Here is a 19,484-nt window from a genome sequence, read left to right on the forward strand (position 1 = left end):
TAGGACAAGGGTTAATGGCTTTAAACTAAAGCAGGGTAGATTTGATTATGCATAGGGAAGACATTTTTTATGATGAGGGTGTTGGAACACTGGAATAGGTTGCCCAGGGAGGTGGAGATGTCCCATGCCTGGAAATACTCAAGGTCAGGTTGGACAGGGCTCTGAGCAAGTTTCGTTGAAGATGTCCTTGCTTGTTGCAGAGAAGCTGGACTAGATGGCCTTTCAAGGTCCCATCCAACCCAAACTAATCCATGATTCTATGATTATGATCCTGTTTTAAGTATCCAGGTCCATGTCTAGTTTTCTCAGTAAAGTTTTTTTTGCTCTTTAATTTTTATCTCCAAAATTACTCAAACATGTATGTATGTAGTTTAGCTACTGCTGTGTAGCTACAATTTGTTTTAGAACAGTTTTAAGGTCTTTGTCCTAATGCAGGGTAATAACCAGTGTATTGCCTATGCTGCTAACACCTGCTAGCTGAGATGAACAAAGTATGTCATATGTTGTGTGATCTGTACTGTTCTGAGCTGAAGATTCAGAGGCTTGAAGTTTTATGAATTAAAAGATTGAGTTCAGATATGAACAGTAAAATTTTTGTTCATATAAATATACAGCAAATTTTCTTCTTACTGGAATGTGAGATTAACAGGGCTGCAATATGAAACCAGTTTCAGAGGTTAGGAAATTCAGTACCTCTGTATTGTCTCTTAAAAATTCAAAAGCCATGAGTCTCTCTGCATTTCTTGTCAATTATAAGGACAAAGTATTTTTGTGTGTTCTACTGTGGTGTTTTTTTTTTTTTAATGAAAGCTGACATTTTAATGTAATCTCTTGAGTTTTCAGAAGGACACCAAGCACTATGCAGTGCTTCTAACACTGCAGAGAAATCACTGACTTGTGTGGTGCTTGAAGACTTCAGGTGTCTGAAACAGCCCTGACCATTGATACTGCAAGTTAAAGTCTTCCCCCATTCCTCAAATCAGGAGATCCATGAGGAAAGCAATTTAAAAAGTAGCTAAGCAGAGCTTTTTAACCAAATCACGATGCTTAACAAGTTTGATTACCTGTAAGCTTTTTGCCTTCCAGCTTTTTATTTCATTGTGGTTTTTTACTGTGTGATTGCAGTTATTGCACAACTGAGGCAAAAGCTGGAAAAATTACAGAGCAGCAAACTTCCAGAAAGTTTTAGAGTTCCGTATGATCCTGGGCTAAGAGCAGGAGCCCTAGTGGTAAGTATATTCTGAGTTTCTGAAAATCCTTTTCAAAAAAAAGTCTATTTGCAAGTATCTGTCATTTGGTAAAAAATCTTGCTAATATGTCTGAAAGTCTTATTTCAGTGTGAATATGATGACATTTCATAGACTCAGTAAGTTTTTGGTCCCAGAGCTATTACAATTTTTCTAAGTGTAATGATATGCCACCATGTGCTACAAAAAATGCAACAACCCGTGAAATTCTAATCATTAAATGGAAATTATAATTTTTCTATTAGTTTAAGCCAGGATGTGTAGTGAAAGGAAATTGGATCATGCATTTGCTATGCAATGTGAGGTGTGGGTAGAGAGGCACAGTGAAGATCCTTGGAGGCACTTGATGTGCAGCAAGGACCCCACAAGAAAAGAATCCCTTGATTTTTCTCTTAGCCAAGGACCATCCAACTTAAGGAATTGCTGAACAGCCAGATATTCATTTGGATGTTAGGTATCATCAGGTCTAGATATGGCCATGTTTCTGTTAAATAAACCTGTGCCTTGGTAAACAGGCTATAAGCTCGTCTATCTTCAAGCTGAGAAAATTAAGCACTTCCCAGTTGTGCAATGCTGAGGTACTATATAAACAAAATACTAGAAGCAAAATCAGTGTGTTTCTAGTAAGTTCAAAGATTGGAAAACTTCTTTCCTTTTTGAAACCAAGGATGGTAAAAACTGTTTTGCTTTAAACTACAGGCTCAGAACTTCAGTTTATGAAATGTGAATATTCTAAAATACTCGTCTCCTGTGTCATCTCTCTCTGTCAGCTCTCGAACACTAATGTGCAGTTGCTTTTTTTTTATTATTTTAGATGGCTTTATTGTACATAGAAATGTTTAACCGTGAATCAGGAATTCCAGAATAAAAAGTGTTGCATACTACAGTTGTGGTAGCCATAATTACTGGAGAAAACATTTGAAGTAATGCAGTTTCAGTCATTGGAATGCTAAATTTATCAAGATTAAAAATGTAATAAAACTAGGGAATTAATTTTCTTATTTTGTGAACAATTATGTTAAATTAGTTTCAAAAATGTCATTTTCTCCATGAATTTGAACAATTTGCTAAGGGAATTGAGTCAGGCAATATGGAATGTAGTTGCTAGAAGTCACAGGGGTGGATGATGTGCTAAATTGCATTGGACAATGATTATGTTCTGGTTTTGCAAAGCACCTGTTGAAGTGCTGTTGTGAGGGTCCATATTTGCCAGTTTTGTCAGATTCTCTGTTCCTGGTTTAAATCTGTCTGAAGCAGATTTACATGCTAAATCCAGTTTTGGAGAGTCAAGATACACTTTTTCCTTTATTATGGGCAGTGGTTAAAAGTTGTGCAGGTTCAGTGAGGCTTTCTATGGCAATTGAACACTGTTCCTTACATTTACTTTCAGTGTGTTTTTTGTGGTATAACTGATTGGAAGTTGCTAAACTATTCTGTAGCTGCTGTGTAAAAAGGTTAGTTGTGTTGATGTTGTAGTACAATGGCTAGCAAGCAATAAATGTGTCTTTCACAGATAGAGAAATGTAAAGTAATGGCATCTAAGAAGAAGCCCCTCTGGCTTGAGTTTAAATGTGCAGATCCAACAGCTCTGTCAAATGAAACCATAGGCATAATCTTCAAACACGGAGATGACCTCCGTCAAGACATGCTTATTTTACAGGTAAGATAGCTAAAACATATAAGGTGAATAATGTGAATATTTTAAAATATTTAACATGGGTTTCCTTTTCAAAAGTGTATGTACCTTATCTTTACTGTTCATATGAAATATGAGGTTGTCTTTTGTTTTTTAAACTGTGTATGGCAAGGCTCACATGGACATTGGATGTTTCTTGTACTACAGTTTCTTATGTTACTGTTTTGTGGATTAACTCCAGTGGGATGGGAAAATAGGAAAGGAAGAGTAAAAGCGAGAAAACTTGTGGGTTGAGTTGAAAATTGTTTAGTAAGCAAAGGAGAAGTGGAAGAAGAGAGAAAGAAAACAAAACAAGTGATGCTAAAGCAGTCACTCACCACATCCCATGGGTAGACCAATATCCAGCCAGTTCCTCCATAGGGGATGGTTAACCTACATAACCCTCTTCCTCTCTCTTGTATTGCTGAGCATGGAGTATTACTTTGGTTGGTTTGGATCATCTGCCTGGCTGTGTCCCCTCCCAACCTCTTGTGCCCTCCCTGATGTAGTCACAGTGAGGCAGATGAGGAACAGGCCGCACTGATGCTCAGCCAACACTGTTCAGCAATAGCTGGGACATCAGTGTGTTCCCAGCGTTGCTTTGGTCACCAGCCTGAACCTCAGCACCGTACAAGCTGCTCTGAAATGAGCTTCATCCCAGCCAGGCTCAGTACATACTGTAACCCTGGTTTTTTCCTACCATATGCCATACATCACATTTGGGTGTTCTAGAGATGGAATCTTACTTAGTGAAAGATGACCTGTTTTTCTGATGAAGCATTTTTATTATTTATTTATGCAGTGGGTGAAGTTACATGAAAAAGAAATTGATAGGTAGCATTACTGTAGTAATATTTCAGTGATTGTTATGAAAACTGGTTTGTTAGTACTTTTGGGGATGTTTACAGGGAAAAATGGACATACTTGCTAATGTATTCAACCTCACAACATATGTGGAAATTATAGAATGTATTTATTAATACTTTATAAAGGGTAGAGATTGCCCAGTCACAGGACAGATGAGGAAATACAAACCCTGGTTCTGTAACTGATAATCTTGAGTGGCTGCACACTTTCTGTATTTGTCTCTTAATTTGTCCCATAACCTTGTAAGTTCAGCCCCATCTCAGAAATCTAGATAGCGTTATTTGTATGAGTAATACGTAACATTCAAATAATTTGAAATAACTTGGCATATACTTTTTTTTTTTTAATAGATTCTTCGAATTATGGAATCCATTTGGGAAGCAGAATCCTTGGATCTCTGTTTGTTACCGTATGGTTGTATTTCTACAGGGAACAAAATAGGTATGTGATCACACTATGATTAGAAATTCAATATATCATATTTACAGAAGCTGTGTATGGGAGAACTATTCTAATATGTACTGTGGTCCTGAGATAAATAGAACTTTATTACATTTTCTGTGAGTAGCCTTTGTTTGCATCTTGTCAGTGGTTTCTGCCCTTCTGATGAATGTCCAGCTTAACTGTGGTTAGCTGGACTCTCCTGTGCAAGTCCAACTGCTTGGGTGGTGCTGCAAGTTTCTCTTTAATAACAGTAGTTAGTAGGAAACAGCGGTGGAAGTGAGTGACTTACTCAAGATGTGTTTTAATGTGTTGATAAGAATGAAATAGAGAAAAGAGCAAAACATCTACATTCTTTTCCTGACCTAAAGCTTCATACTCTATACTACATAGAAGCAGCAACGTGATGATCTATTTTTCAGGATTCATAGTGAGGGAAATCATGTAAGAAATCCCAGTAACATGAAGAACTCTTTTTAATATACATCTGTAATGCACTTGCTCTCTAAAACCCATTGGCAAATAAGATCTCAGCATATCTCAGCAATGCAGGAAACCCAAACGCACTAATAAAATACCTGGTAGTGTGACATAAGAGGGTTTCCTTTCTGCTAATATTAATGTTTTACAATTGAATAATATATATTGATAGAATTTTAGTAATAAAGGAAATGGAACATTAGAAATCAAAATACTATCTAAATATAAGGAGGATTGGTTTTTTTTCCTCTTTTAGATGTGTTAAAATAAACCTAATATTTTAGAGAGATTTTTAGGACTTTGTATGATTTTGTTTAAAATCATCTTAAGATGATGTAATTTATTGAAAAAATGGAGCAAGAAGGAGAAATTCTGCTAGTGATCCCAGCATTCTCATATTCAAGCTACAGACTTAATTATTCTTTCACAAATTCTTAGTTGATTCCCCGTTCCTTTGTCTCTTTAAGGAAATAAATTTTTATTTTCCTATATGCATGGAAGAGATGTAAGAATTTAGCATCCATTTAGCTCCACAGTAGGGGCATGGATAATCATATAAACACTCGTGCTCGGTTTCTGAGAATACCTGCAGCCTAAATTAGTAATACCCAGTGTGGGATACTTTGATACAGAGCTTATGCTTGTTTGGAACAAAACCAAAGAGTAGTGGCATGCAAATGTTCTTTCACAATATTCACACTCAGTCTTCTTACAAGCTTCTTCTTCCCTCCCTCCTAATACTTCCATGGGACGTGGGCAGTTTTCTGTGTATTGACACAAGGACAGTATCCTATTCTGCACTGAGCACAGGGTGAAACAGGTGTCTTACACCTGGGGCTGGCATCCCTTTCCTTGCAGGGCTTTCTCAGTCTGTTAAAGACATCTGCATGTCAATTTTGGAAACATGCATCCTCTCCACTGCTGCTGCCAAGTAGACTTCTGCTCTATAGGAGGAATTTTCTGTGTGTCACTAATAAAAGTCACACACAGAAACCCTTTTCTCCCTCCCTTTGACATGTCTGTATGTTCCCAGCTCTGCGAGACAATTATCACTACTTACTGTGCTGCATCCCTGATGAATTTCAGGGGAGTTCAAGCTGGTTCTTAAAAAGTCACCTGCTTTAGTACCACAGATCCCCAGAAACCCATTGCATACTGCATTTACTGCTGCACTTCCTCCCAGCAGAAAGCCACCCAGCTGAGAACCTCTGTCCTAGTTAGAGAAAATGCCTCCTGTGCCAGCTCTGCGCCCCCGGAATCAAGGAGCTGTTGGCCGGTAGAGGGAGATTTGTGAGCACAGGCAGGGAAAACCTTTTCAACAGCTGGAATATGATCTGGAGCTCACTCCCGGGAGAAAAACATCACCTTGACAAGCACAGATCAAAATGCAGAGCTTTTTAATTTGGTGGTCTTGACCGTGGGTTTCAGAGGTCATGTTTCCACAATAATTTTATTACAAACAAATCCAAACCACTGTCAAGACAGAAGAAATAACCCCAGGGGGCATTCAGTCATGAGTGGAAGGCAGGAGGAGATTACTGCGTTGTTATTCTGTGACTGAAAAATTTGCACGTAATGCAGTAATTGCAAAAGGAAAAAGGTCTGTGAATAGAAATAAAATTATCTGTTTCAGAGAGTCCAACTGAAACTAAGTCAGAAACTGCTTTAAATTACTTTGAGGAGAAAGGGATATTTTTCTTTGCTTGCTCATCTCTGAGCTGGAGCTGAAGCTAGAAGACACCATTGAACTTGAACCACAGGAGGAAAATAAAATATTTCCAATTACCTAATAAGCTCAACTAAAATCTGACTCCCCCCATACACATATGCCCGGTCCAAGAGCAGACTGCATTTGCTAACCTTGGCTGGAGTGTAGAGTTGTGTTGTGGCCTCTGGTCCTGCGTTTCCCTCTAACTTCCCCTCCATCACATGCCGTGTTGGCACGGACAGTACAAGGCCTTGTTTCTGCACCACCTTACTGTGATGTGCCAATTCGCCTTGGCGAGGGTCTGTTCAGTTTTGGGACGGACCCCTGGACCCTGACAAGCCAGAGCTTTCCACCAGCAATCCCATTGCCATACCTCACTGTGTACTGGTATTTCTGAACTTTTCTGTGTATATGAACACTGAAGCTTAAATTGGATTTACTGCAGGATGGCCAGCTCTGTTCCTCTGCCACTGCCCTGGCAACACTTCCATCCCCAGACTGCTGCAACACTGAAGCTTGTCTTCAGCTCCTCATGTTTGTGAAGTTGGAGAGAAGCTGGGGAGAATGTGAATGGTGCTCAGGACAGGAGTAGTTCCTCTCCTGGGAAAAAGCCTTATGCAGAGGGTCCCCACTCATCATGTGATGCTTTCCATTTTTAAAGAGGAGGATTTTAGGATGCCAGGCTATTTACAAGCTCTGGCCAGTTTCAGCTGGAAATGAACAAGAACCGTTTTTGCTTGTGAAATGAATCTCTGCTCACAACCTATGAAGTTCTGTATCAATTTTAAACCCCAGTTTAAACTTTAAATTTTGCATATTTTAATATGCTTTGATATAAATTCAATAACTTCTTCTAACTTCTTCCTTACTTTCTCTAGGAATGATTGAAATTGTGAAAGATGCTACAACAATTGCCAAAATTCAACAGAGCACAGTTGGGAACACTGGTGCATTTAAGGATGAGATACTAAGCCAGTGGCTCAAGGAGAGGTGTATGATTGAAGAGAAGGTGAGTTCTTTGAATTTTTAAGTAGGACTTTCAGATGCACCCTACTAATTTAGGAGCATAGAACTCCTATGTTTGTGTTTGTTACTTATGGAAATGTGAAAAATCCATTTGTTTTCCCTGCACTCAGCTGCAGGTGTGTGTGATGCTTTTGGAATGACTTTTTTGTCAATGGAAGTTAGAAGTGATACATGAGGAGAAGACTGAAAGGACATTTAAGAACACTGAAAGTGTGGTTTTAGAGGATTTAGATACAGTTTTGGGTATTCACAACTCCTTTGCTTGGGCAGGTCCACTGACCAACTAGAGCTTTCTGCCAGCTTTTCTTCCTCAGAATGTGTGAGCAGCTATATGCTGCTTTCAGGGATAGAGTCTGCTCACACAGCACAGGGAGTGCAGTGCAGGGCTGTGATCGTGATCGCTGCTGTGCAGTAGTGTATTTTATAAGACAGTTTGTCTAACTGCTGATAGATACATGTCAACAGAAAGATACATAACTCTGAGAATTACTGCATTTAGTGTCTAGCATTGAAGCATTTGTCAACCCTAAGATTTATTTTTAGTTTCAGGCAGCTGTGGAAAGATTTGTTTACTCTTGTGCTGGATACTGTGTGGCAACCTTCGTACTTGGAATAGGTGACAGGCACAATGACAACATCATGATTACAGAAACAGGTGGGTTGTTTCGTGAGAATTTCATAGAAGTGTGGACTGTCTATGCTTAACTAAATTTATTTTTCATTTTAATAAATAACGCATTTATCAGTGAATGAAGAGACACAGTCAAGTTCTGTCAATGTTGTTCAGGTCCTCCTGTGACATTGAATTGTATTGTCACCCCTGTTGGCCTTCATACAGGCTCTAGATATTATCATTATCATATTATCATTAATAATTACATTATTTTTCAAGGAGCAGTTTGATATAAACTGTAATGATTAATGTAAAACAGTGGGTTTTAGTGTCTACATCTAAGATCTAAACACCAGAAAAACTTCATAAAGCAGACAGCTATTCACCTGCTGATGGATGTGGTTCTGACAGAGTTCAGTGGAACTGTATGTCAGAATTCAGATGTTTTCACTTCTGAGGAACGTAATTGCATTATGTATTGTAAAAAAATCATTGGAAATAAGTGTACATAGAGTGTATTGGTTTTGCTACTAAAGTCTGGGGAGATAGTTGCAATCCTTCTGAAGAAACTCACAATTTTTTTGTACTATGAACTTTGGGAATTACTTCTGTAGCTGCACGTGGTTTCATACTTAATTTTACTTACCTAGGGAAGTCCTGGAAAGGACACCAGAACAAGCAGTACATATGGAGAAGTTTTATTTAGTCTAAGGAATTCACTTTTCATTTCTTGATCCTCTTACTTCATAGTTAGTCTTTAGGAAAATTAGGAAAATACTTTAGGGCTTAGTTAGAAGGCTGGATATGTAATATTCATCATATTATAGTTAAAATTTTAGCAGTTGAAGGATAGAGAGAAGTACCTTGAAGGCAGAAATTAACTAATTGAAGACTAGAGTAAAAAAGTTTAGCAGAAGTCCTTGAGGAAAAGACAACAAAAGAAAGCTTTAATTTCAGCATTATATATAATATAATGCAGTGTTAATTCCCACAGAGAGAACATGAGGCACAGGTCAGTAGACAAGGAAGTAGAGAAGTGTTACTGCTGTGGTCAGGAGCAGGTTTGCCTTTGAGTCTTTAATGAGGGCTATTTTAAAGCCTAAGAAGCCAGAAGGATGTCAGTCTGAGAGGTCTGCAGGGAGTCAGATTTGGTAGGTTGGGGAAACTTGGAAGCTGGCTTAAAATAAGGATGTTCCACCTACAGATCACTCCTAAGTATCATCTTACATAATTTGGTGGGTTTATCTTTTTTTATACATGTGCCACTATTACAAATCTGTGTTTTTAAGTAACCATTTTCTTTTATCCTTAACCTGTCTGCCAGGGAAAGTAATAAAGTAATCTGAAGAGTAGCAACAAATTCCAGTCCTGTAGGTGTAGAGATCCTTAAAAGGGAAGTTTTTCATTGCTTCATTGTGGGAATTGATACCCTACTGCTCTCTGAAAGCTATCAAAAGGGTGACAGTGCGGACTTACTCTGCATGTACAGAGTGGTTTAGAAATTGCTAATGCAGGTCTGTGAGGAAGAAGCACGTTCTAGTCAATGACGTATGCCAAGGAGGTGGGTAGTGCCAGAATCCCATGGGTATTTGAAAGATAACCCTCAAGCCTTTTCCATGTAGTGATGCCCTGATTGTTATGGATCTGAGGCACAGGCTTTCCTTGGTTGATTTTTGAAAAGCTGTGAGTGTATGTGTAGAAAACACAACAGCTCTGCTGAGTTTTTAACAACTGCCAAAGATAAATAAGAAGTAATTTTGCCAAGAGGACAGAATTATCTATTTCAAGAAAAAAAAAAAAAAGGGAGAGAAAATAGTCTTTTCTGCTGAACTAAAGAGTGATCATATATACCAAAAAAAAGAGCATTTAGAACTACTGTAAATACAAGTAAGTGTTCTTGCAGTTTACTGTATTTGAGTGTAACTGTGACTTCTTCTTCTCTTTATGAAGGTAACCTTTTCCATATTGATTTTGGCCATATTCTTGGGAATTATAAAAGCTTCCTTGGAATTAATAAGGAGAGAGTTCCTTTTGTGCTGACTCCAGATTTTCTGTATGTCATGGGGACTTCCGGAAAGAAGACAAGTCTACATTTCCATAAATTTCAGGTAAAAGAATGAGTATCTAACTGCAAATAAATTAAGCAATATTTTTTTTTATGCTGTGAAATGAACATTAGTGCCTTGGTTTTCAAAGGTCTAGGCTCCTGGGCATTATGTTAGTAAAATGTAATGACTCATAATACAATTCTGGGATATTTTAGGCCCAACTGAGAGCAAAAATTATCTGTAGGATTATGGGAAATAGAATTCAAACATCCACAAAGCTGCATTGAAAAGCTTGTTAGCAGCAGACCAGATAAGCAGCGCTTTCATTGTTTCTTTTCTCAACTGAAAATACTTTGCAGAGGGCTTCAGTGTTTGTGAAATTAGAGGAAACTCATGGCACTAAGCAGAGCCTCTGTGTAGTGTGAGCAGGTGTGAGGCATTCCTCAGCTGGCTTTGCCAGTGATTCCCTACTGATTCTGCCCTCGAGTTTCAGTGCTCAGACTGCTGCATCTGAATAAAAATCTGTAGTGACCCTAAGCTATGTCAGGTGCTGGTTTTGTGAAGTGGACGGATAGATTTTAACTCTGAAAGAAAAGTATGGTGTTAAAAATCTATTCAATTGCAGCTTTTATTTGAAATTGAGTGCTTCCAAAACAGTTGTGATTATTCAAACTACTGTAGGACCTGGGCAAAGAGGGAGCAAAGCAAAACGCTGTTCAGCATGTTTAATGAAGTGGTTAAGAGCATGGCTAGTCTGAGGTAAATGTATGTCTGGGGTGTTATTCCTGTGTTCATCTTTAGAGGCTTCAAGTAAGTGCCTGATTTAGAAAGCAAGTTCCTTACAATATCAAAAGAAAACTCTCCTGAAGGATGTGAGTCAAAGCAAAAGCCTAACTTTTATGTTCTGGATTTGCTGTGAGTGAACCAGTCCGAGTCAGGAGTCTGGTTTTCTAACCTGAGTACCTCATTAAGGTTCTCACTGTTTGATGGTGACTGTGTACCTTTGAACATATGCACGACTGTACAGCAAATCTACGTCCCCACACACACAGCCTCTCCCTTGCAATTGTCTGTGATGAACAATGTGAACTGTCCTAAGATAAGAACGCAGGTGAGTCCTCTCTGTAACTGTTCTAGCATTGTATCTCCTTATGTGACCAGATCTCAGCACTTTTACTCACTCATACAAAAGTGAGCGTTGCCCATTTTCCAGCTGGACATAGCCTGCAGGTGTCCCTGCCAGGGTGGAAGCTGCCTGCAGCCTCAGGAGACCAGTTTGTCCTGGTGGGCCCAGTTTTTATACCCTTTGTCAGGACGATGTGTACCAAAATCGGAGGATGTGTACCAAAGTCAATCAGAGTCATCGCTGCTCCCCCATCTCTGGAATGCATTCATTATATGAGCATCCAGACAGTTCCTTCTGCAATTCCCAGCTGATATTCTTATCTTGGGACAATTCCCTTCTGGTATTCTTATCTTAGGACAAATCACATTGTCCAGCAGAGACAGTTACAAGGGAGGAAGAGGGGGTGTGTGTGGGCTTTCAGACAGACTTGAAAGACCTGTTGATGTCTGCAATGAAGTAAAGTTGTGTTCATATATATGGATCATCTGTCTCTTTAGTGAATATCTGACCTTTACTTCAGCAGCCCAAATGCCAAAAGCAATTGGAGGTGATTTTGGTCTCATCCCACTAATGCAGACATTTTAGGAATGGGGTGATAGCAACACTGTCATTTCCATTAGTGTCATTAACCAGATAAAAGGGGATTAATGTGCCTTGCCTTTGTGAACTGTGACCATGATATGTGACCTGGGCATTTTAAGTGAGATCATTTAGACATAAACAACAATAAACTCACCAAAAAATAAAAGTTCATGTATAGTTTGGCTGCAATAGCTAGTGTTTATAAACCACTATGGTAGTAGTACATTAAAAGGCTTTTCTGTCTCAAAGACTAGTAAAAAGAAAGGTAAAATACTTTCATACAAGCAAAATAATAACACAGGGCAAGATCTGCATCACATATTTTACTCTAAAAAAGGTATGTTTTACTTACATGACCAAAGTTAAAAAAAAAAATAAAAATTACAGTTTCACTTTTCAACTAACTTGTTTCATTGTATTTCCTAATATTGAGGGATTCATTCAGCGTGACTGCTGACTCATTCATGTATTAATGGAAAAGTCTCAGCATTTATCCTTCATTAATTTTTAAGAGCATCTCTCATTATTTTGTACTTCAACTACATTAAAATAGGGTGTACTTCAGAAGAATCCATTTTTTTAAAGGCTTTGGTGTTTTTAATAACTTAAAATATCTACTTTTTAAAAAGTTTATTTCTCTGTTACTGATTAGACACAGTCCATACAGATGTGTTAGCCATAGCTCATATTGCAGGTGCCAGAGGAGGTTAAAATGACAAGTAATTTTGTCTGGAGTTCACTGCAAAGAGTATAGTTTGTTATTAGTGAACTTCTGAGGCTGTTAATGGCCTGGCAACCTTTCTGGAATTAGCAACAAAGCTCCTTTCAATAACAAGTTCTTAATCTAAATTTTGCTTCCCTTTTTGTTTGTGTCCATTGTGATGGCTTAATGAAAATTAGAGGCCAGAGGTTATTAATGACATCACAGAAATGCTTAGTAGGAAGCACTATTTGATGGGTTTTTGTCCTCATTGCAAACATATATTTAAGCATAACTTAATCCAAGAATGTAAGTATTTTTCTCTTTTGTCTGTGAATTTTTCAGCTTTCTTAGTACTGCCCAGATTTCTCTCGCTGTGTCATATGTGATGGCATTTCCTTTCCAGCCTTTGGCTGAAACCCATCAACTCTCTTACTCCCCTGAACATGAAACTTTTTCACTTCGTACTTATATAAACCCTGGAGAAAGCCTCATCTGCATTAAATTTTTTGCATTAAATTATGCATTTTTATTCATTATATTTCATTTACTTAATTAATTATTTTTTTCATTGCTCTGCTGACTTGGTAGTACAGAGATCTGTATTTTCAGTACTAACCAAATTCTTCTATTTCTTTTTAAAATCTCTTGTATTTGATTGTCAATCAAAGGTGATAGGAAACTGAAGGGTAGACAATTCATCATTGAAAAATTTTTACTTGGAGTGTACAGTACAGGGAAGGGATGTAACAGAATTTGGGCACTTTATACTACAAAAATGTCTGAATTTTAGGATAGTACTATATAGGACAGTTTCAAGCTCTGAGAATAATTATTCTTTATCGTTTATTGGACAATGGGATTTTGGTTTCTCCTCAGCTCCTCTTATTTTACCTATGGCTTTAGATTAGTTAGCAGCTTTCTTCTTAGTCCCAGGGTAAACTTGTACATATCCTTGACACATACAGACTGACTGTGTTATTTTTGGTCCTCTCTTCCTCTCCCAGAAGTGTAAAAACTCGTTTTCTTGGAAGATACTAATTCAAAACTACATTCAGTTCTTGTCTGAATAAAGAAGTGTAACAGGCAGATGCAGATTTTTTAAATCTTTTGAATTCCTGGAAGGACTGCCTGTGAGATGCAGTGATGCCAGGTTCTTCTTGACTGCATAATTGTTTTTCTGTCTCAGACACCCGGAGCAGTGAGACGCATCATCCATACAGAAATGTAAAACCTTCTTTGATATAACTACAAAGAGCTTTCTTCTCTTTCAAAGGGAACAAAACACAGACTAGCTCTTGTGACAAGATTTCCTGTTTGAAGTTGATAATACATAAGTAAAATTTCTTCTTTTTTTGTCTTATTTTTCCCCTGGTGCCATGGAGAGAAACTACTCCCTGTGATAAGATGATGGTGTTTTCTGCTGTAAACTGTGCTTTGACCGTTGCAATTTATCTTCTACTTTGCTAGAACTAAACTAGCACTGGAGTTCATAAATATGATCTTATTTCAGGACAGAATTTATTTGGAAACAGTGAAAAATCTATGTTCCCAGGCGATAGGAAAAAAAAAAGAAATTGTACAGACAGTTCTTCAATATATCATCTTACTTCCTTAATATCTTCCTGACCTGTCTGGTTGGGTGTCCTGGTGTTGCTAATGTGAACAATGATAGATGTTAAGATTATTTGTGCACATCTTCCTGTTTTAGAGGAAGAAAAAACCCACACATCTTGTTAAAAAAAAAAAAAAAGGCATTCTAGAGGGCTGATGGGATTTGATGGAAGTTTACATTAAAATATTTAGATTTCCTAAGAATTCTTCAATAAATTAATATACAGTTGTGGAAAGGCTAAGTTGAATATTTAATTGGGTAAAAATTAGCATTGCTTCAGCTTTGGTTTTAATAATAATAACCCTCTTGGAGATATTTTTCGTGTTTTTACATTACTGCATTGCAGGCCTAGTTTTTAGTTGATTGATGATTGATGTCTTCCATTGCATTGCTCTTATTTCTAATAGTAAATGAGTAATAAATTTAATAAAAGAAATAATGTCAGTTTATATGTTAGTCACTTATCATTAAATATTATTTTTAAAAAGCATTGCATGTTTTTCCAAGCTGTAGATATTTCATTCTTCTAAAGCGTATGTTGTTAAGCACAGATTATTTATACATGGAAATGAAAAAGCTATAAAAAAGTGTGTGGAATCCAGTTTGACAGTACATAAAGATAGAAGTCCTACAGCAAGGCAGAGTGCCTGAAGACTAGAGCTGTCAGCTGGAAATATTTCTTAGAACACCAGGCCTGAAAAATCTTCCTCGTTAAATAAACCGTCACCACTGCGACGTTAATAGACATCTATACAAAATGAGGAGCAGTCCCCTGGAGGTGCTGCTTTATCCAGTATCACTTCCCAGCCATGGTCTTTAAATGTCAACATCCCGATTGGAAAGGAAGACAATGACTTATTGCTGTCTCTTTTAACAGCCACGGGAGATATTATGGCAAGGAAATTAATCTGAGGTCTTGGTGAAGCTGAGGTTTTTAGTGGTTAATGTATGGTTAGGAAGAGCTGTTGGTTTGTACACCAAAACAGCACTCGTTGCCCCAGTGTGGGGTGATGAATGAAGTCACACTGAGCACCAGATGCAGAAGTTCAGGTCACTTCTCTGCTCAGGTGAATGGCTCTGTTGGGTCTCCTCCCCCTGACATGAGTGATAGAATAGTGTTGGTTAATGGGAGTTCTGTGAAGTTCCTGCCCCATCCCTCTCCGTTCTTCTCATTAATTAACAAAAAACTCTTCTCTCTTGTAGGACGTATGTGTGAGGGCTTACTTAGCTCTTCGACACCACACAAACCTGCTGATCATCCTGTTCTCCATGATGCTAATGACTGGAATGCCGCAATTAACCAGCAAAGAAGATATTGAATATATCAGGGATGCACTGACAGTAGGAAAAAGCGAAGAAGATGCCAAAAAGCATTTCCTTGATCAGATAGAAGTTTGCAGAGATAAGGGCTGGACTGTGCAATTTAACTGGTTTTTACATCTTGTGCTTGGAATCAAACAAGGAGTAGAAAAGCATTCTGCTTAATATTTTATGTAAATTAGCTGTGGGTGTGAATAGGAGCTTAGTGAATCTACATGTTATTTATGAATTCTGAATAAATGAGCAATCAAAATTGCCTTTACTTTGCTGGCAGCTTAAATGGATCTTCTAAAAAGGCAAGGACTTTGCTCTGCCCCTCCAGAAGATCTTCCTGCAGTCAAGATTATTTTTTTTTATTAATTTTTAATGACACTTCAAGTTGCTGGATGGATTCTATTAACTAGTTGCTTTACTGATGTGGCCTGCATTTTTCTTGTTTTCTTTAGTAATAATTTCAGGTAAATATGAGGAGCTTGAGTAAGATGATAACCTACAAATCCCCTGTGACGTTTCCTTAACTGATCATGACAGTCAAGTCCTTCAAAACCAGAAGAATTTATTTAAAATCTATGGTTATAGTAAAATCCCTGTAGGCAGTCCATGCCTGTCTCAGGATGGCTTACACTCAAGTGTTCTTAACCCCCATCCTTCTCTTGTCCCTTCCTCAACATTTGTCCTTTCTGGACTTTTAGTATGCTGTCAGTAGAAAAGAGCTTTGGCTCTGCCGTTGGAGGAAATTGCCTTACTCCTACTGTAGCCTCCTGACACAGACAACTGAGCTTGACTGTCCTGCCAGAAGAACTTCATAGTTACCTGGAAGTTCCTCAGGTTAGAACATGAAATTCTGAAAGTTTAATTTTGAAAGATTTTTATATTGTGCTTTTTAATGGTGAACATCCATATTATATTGCAGATTATAATTTTACTGTAAAGTTATTAAAATTCCACCTGTATAGTAAAAGCTTTGTAGGAAAAGCAGTGGTACTTCCTTATCCCTCAGAGAAAACTCCTTATGTAAGAGTAATTGACATTTTACCAAATATTTGAGAAACCCAAAGTTATTTATTCTTTGGTGATATATTTTCAGGATATACCTAGAAGGAATTAAATGTAATCTTTGAAATTGTGTATATTTTGCTATTTATTTTTCAGTTCCTTAAGAGACTATACTACTGAAAAGCTATTTATGAAAGAAAAAAATCCTTATCTTTAATTTCAATATTTAAACTTAAAAGAGGAGAAAATGGGCAGTGTTAAGTTGAATTTTAACTTCTTCACTGTAGGATGCCTGCAAATCATCAAGTCTGCCTATGGTAGGAAAGGAAAAAAAATATAGCCTGAATTAGTCTTTGACTTGAATTATTATGGTATACTTCCTGCTAATTGATTTTTACCAAAGAGAGAAGATGGCTTACAATATTGCTTTTTTGCACTTGTGCCCATGTAATTTCTTTCTTTGTTGTAGTGTTACATGGGCTTTACATTACATATAAATGATTAACTGAATTTTTTTAATTCTGTTATCATTTGCTTTGATCATTTCACAGAACATTTATGATTTTAACTACTGTTACTACTGAGTGCGTTCTTGAAGGATTTTTAATAAATGTACTGTAATTGGTGTCTCAGTTATGAGATGTAGCCAATCTATTCTTGAAATGTAGATGTTTAATTGGTTACTGTGCACAACTATTTTTGATGTATATGGTAGAGTCTAGTTAAGGAAATCTATAAAGTTAAAATGTAGACTATTTTGTTGTTCTGCTACATTATTATTCCATGCAAGGCTTAAGACCCTACTAAAATGTAAACTAAATGGTGAATATTGTCTGTAAAACGATATTTTTAGATTTGTATTTTATAGATCTGAAATAAATGAACATGTTCTATTCATTTGATTATTATTTATGAACAAGCAGCTTAGCCCAAAATACATTTAAATATTTTTTATCCAGTTTCTTAAAGACTATTTAATCTCAGTTAGAAATCGTATTCAAAGTCCCACTCAGAGGAATTTAGTTCCATATTAATAACTCTGTATGACGTCAGATAAATTTTAATAGTGTATAGTATTAGAATTGCATTTATTGTTATTGTAAAATTTGAATAGAATATTGCCACTTTCTAAGACCATTTTATGAATTCCTGGTTTGTTCTATAAAGAAAGATCAGAAGATTTTAGTAAGTTCCTAGTTTCAAAAAGTAAGTAGATCTACTGCTAAATTTAACTCTAGCATGGGGAAATAAATGCTAATCACAACTTCAAGGGAAATGGCACTCTTGAAGCAGCCTGCATTTGCAGGAAAAAGTCTATGAGAGATCTGTACCCAGAGGAAAGCAGTTTAGTGCAGGACTAAACTTAGGCTGATGATTTTTATCAGCAGTTGACAATGAATTGTATACAATGTTTTTACACACATCTGGAGCACCTCAGTGCTCTGAGCTAATTCGCAGACTCTTCATTGCTTTCCTCGCCCATGAAGCCTGTGGTTGTGCTGCCTAGGCAGTGCTAGGCTGCCTTGTGTCTTCTGGGTGCTGGGTGTTTTCCAGCCTGACTTCTGGGAGATCAAAAGTAGCCAAATCTCCTTTTTTACCTGCAGAGCAAGCCCTGGGCACCGGCCCTGTGCTGTACACATCTGTGCATTCATACGGCTGGTATCAGCTGGATTTCCTGTCCCTCTGGAAACCTCCACCACAACTAACTTTGTTTCTGGCAAGCCCTGACACAAGGGAGAAGGAGTGCAGAGATGTGGTTTGAGCCAGTGAAGTCTCCAGGTGGAGTGGAACTGCTTTTCAGGTGAGGAGGTGGGCATGAGTACCCATCTGAGTGTCCCGGTGCAGAATGTGGCCGTCCCTGTCTGCAGTGGCACCTACATACCCAAGGCCTGGAGAGCTGGAGCTTTAGCACAGATGCCACTGCCAGAACAGGAGGGTGAACCACAATTTCCTGAGTCTTCCAGTGCATAAACACACTGACCCTTCAGAATAGCTGAGTTTTAAGGAATTACTGTAAATCATGAAATGTAAATTCATGACTAACCACATTTTTCAGAGACTCTAACGCAGCATGCAGAGAGGTCTCAATTATCACCATTGTCTCCTGTGAGTATTAAGATTATTTTTTGAAAATTACTTTTAATGGCTACTTTGTCTAATTTAAGATGTGTTATATTTTCTTGGTAGTCTAATTCATGTTACTACTGCACCTAACTGTGGAAATTTGAATCCCTTCTTTGAGTCAGTGCCTCAGACTTGGTTGTGACTTAACATATGCTTTGGCTCCAGCAAGGTCATCAAGATGTTGGTTAACGATGAGTGTGTCCACCCTAATTATATTCCAGGACAGGAAGAGAAGTTGAAATGGAGCTAAGGTGTACAGCATGATTATATTTAGATCTTCATTGAAGACACTGTTTGCACTTCTTAGAAGTATTTAATCATCATTACCAGAGTAGTTAACCTCATTTAACATGCTTAGCAGGGTTTGTTTGTTTTTTCTAAAATGTGATCAATGATACAGAAATACAGATGTGAACAACTGATTGAGAAAAATATCAATGGAAATTATGACTCTTGTATTAAAAACCTTTTTCCTGTCTACCAGCAGCATTTTGCAAATCCACATGAGTGCCAGGGATTACATAGATTACAGACTCTGTGCTGATGACTTTATAATGTAGTTTGTGTAAAGAAGCCTTGAAAATAAGAAATTAATAAAATTAAAATCTGGGATACCAAACCATCTGCAGAGTTCAGTGTACTCTTCGAGCATCCCAGTAACACTAAAGTTTCTGAAAAACACTGATGTGCTTTCATGAATCTTCTAGTTGCAACTTACACAATGTATGTTCGAAACAACACTCCAGATTTTCCAGATAGAGGTCTGCAGGAAAAGAGTCCTGCTGTGCTCACCCCACTCTGCATTTTGGAGGCAGAACAGACCAGAAAAGGTACTAATACATTTCTAAACTTTGTGGCACACTAACAGAAAATAAGATTTATGCTGGAGAAGAGAAAGCAGAGAGAGAAACTGTTT

General features: G+C 37.6%; 1 protein-coding gene across 2 annotated transcripts in view; it reads left to right on the forward strand.

Moving 5' to 3' along the window:
- PIK3CG (phosphatidylinositol-4,5-bisphosphate 3-kinase catalytic subunit gamma) overlaps positions 1 to 19,187 on the forward strand; it is a 34,685-nt gene extending 15,498 nt beyond the window's left edge. For both annotated transcript variants that reach the window (XM_050324142.1, XM_050324144.1), the window contains 7 exons: positions 1,126 to 1,229; positions 2,761 to 2,907; positions 4,140 to 4,230; positions 7,297 to 7,427; positions 7,988 to 8,099; positions 10,008 to 10,165; positions 15,332 to 19,187. In XM_050324142.1, coding sequence (XP_050180099.1) covers positions 1,126 to 1,229; positions 2,761 to 2,907; positions 4,140 to 4,230; positions 7,297 to 7,427; positions 7,988 to 8,099; positions 10,008 to 10,165; positions 15,332 to 15,613 — 1,025 coding nt within the window. In that variant the 3' untranslated portion in view covers positions 15,614 to 19,187. The remainder of the gene's footprint in view (positions 1 to 1,125; positions 1,230 to 2,760; positions 2,908 to 4,139; positions 4,231 to 7,296; positions 7,428 to 7,987; positions 8,100 to 10,007; positions 10,166 to 15,331) is intronic.
- The last annotated feature ends 297 nt before the right edge of the window (positions 19,188 to 19,484 follow it).

This window comes from Myiozetetes cayanensis, unplaced genomic scaffold (assembly GCF_022539395.1).
Source record: "Myiozetetes cayanensis isolate MyiCay16 unplaced genomic scaffold, myiCay2020 scf3, whole genome shotgun sequence".
Classification (NCBI taxonomy): Eukaryota; Metazoa; Chordata; class Aves; order Passeriformes; family Tyrannidae; genus Myiozetetes; species Myiozetetes cayanensis.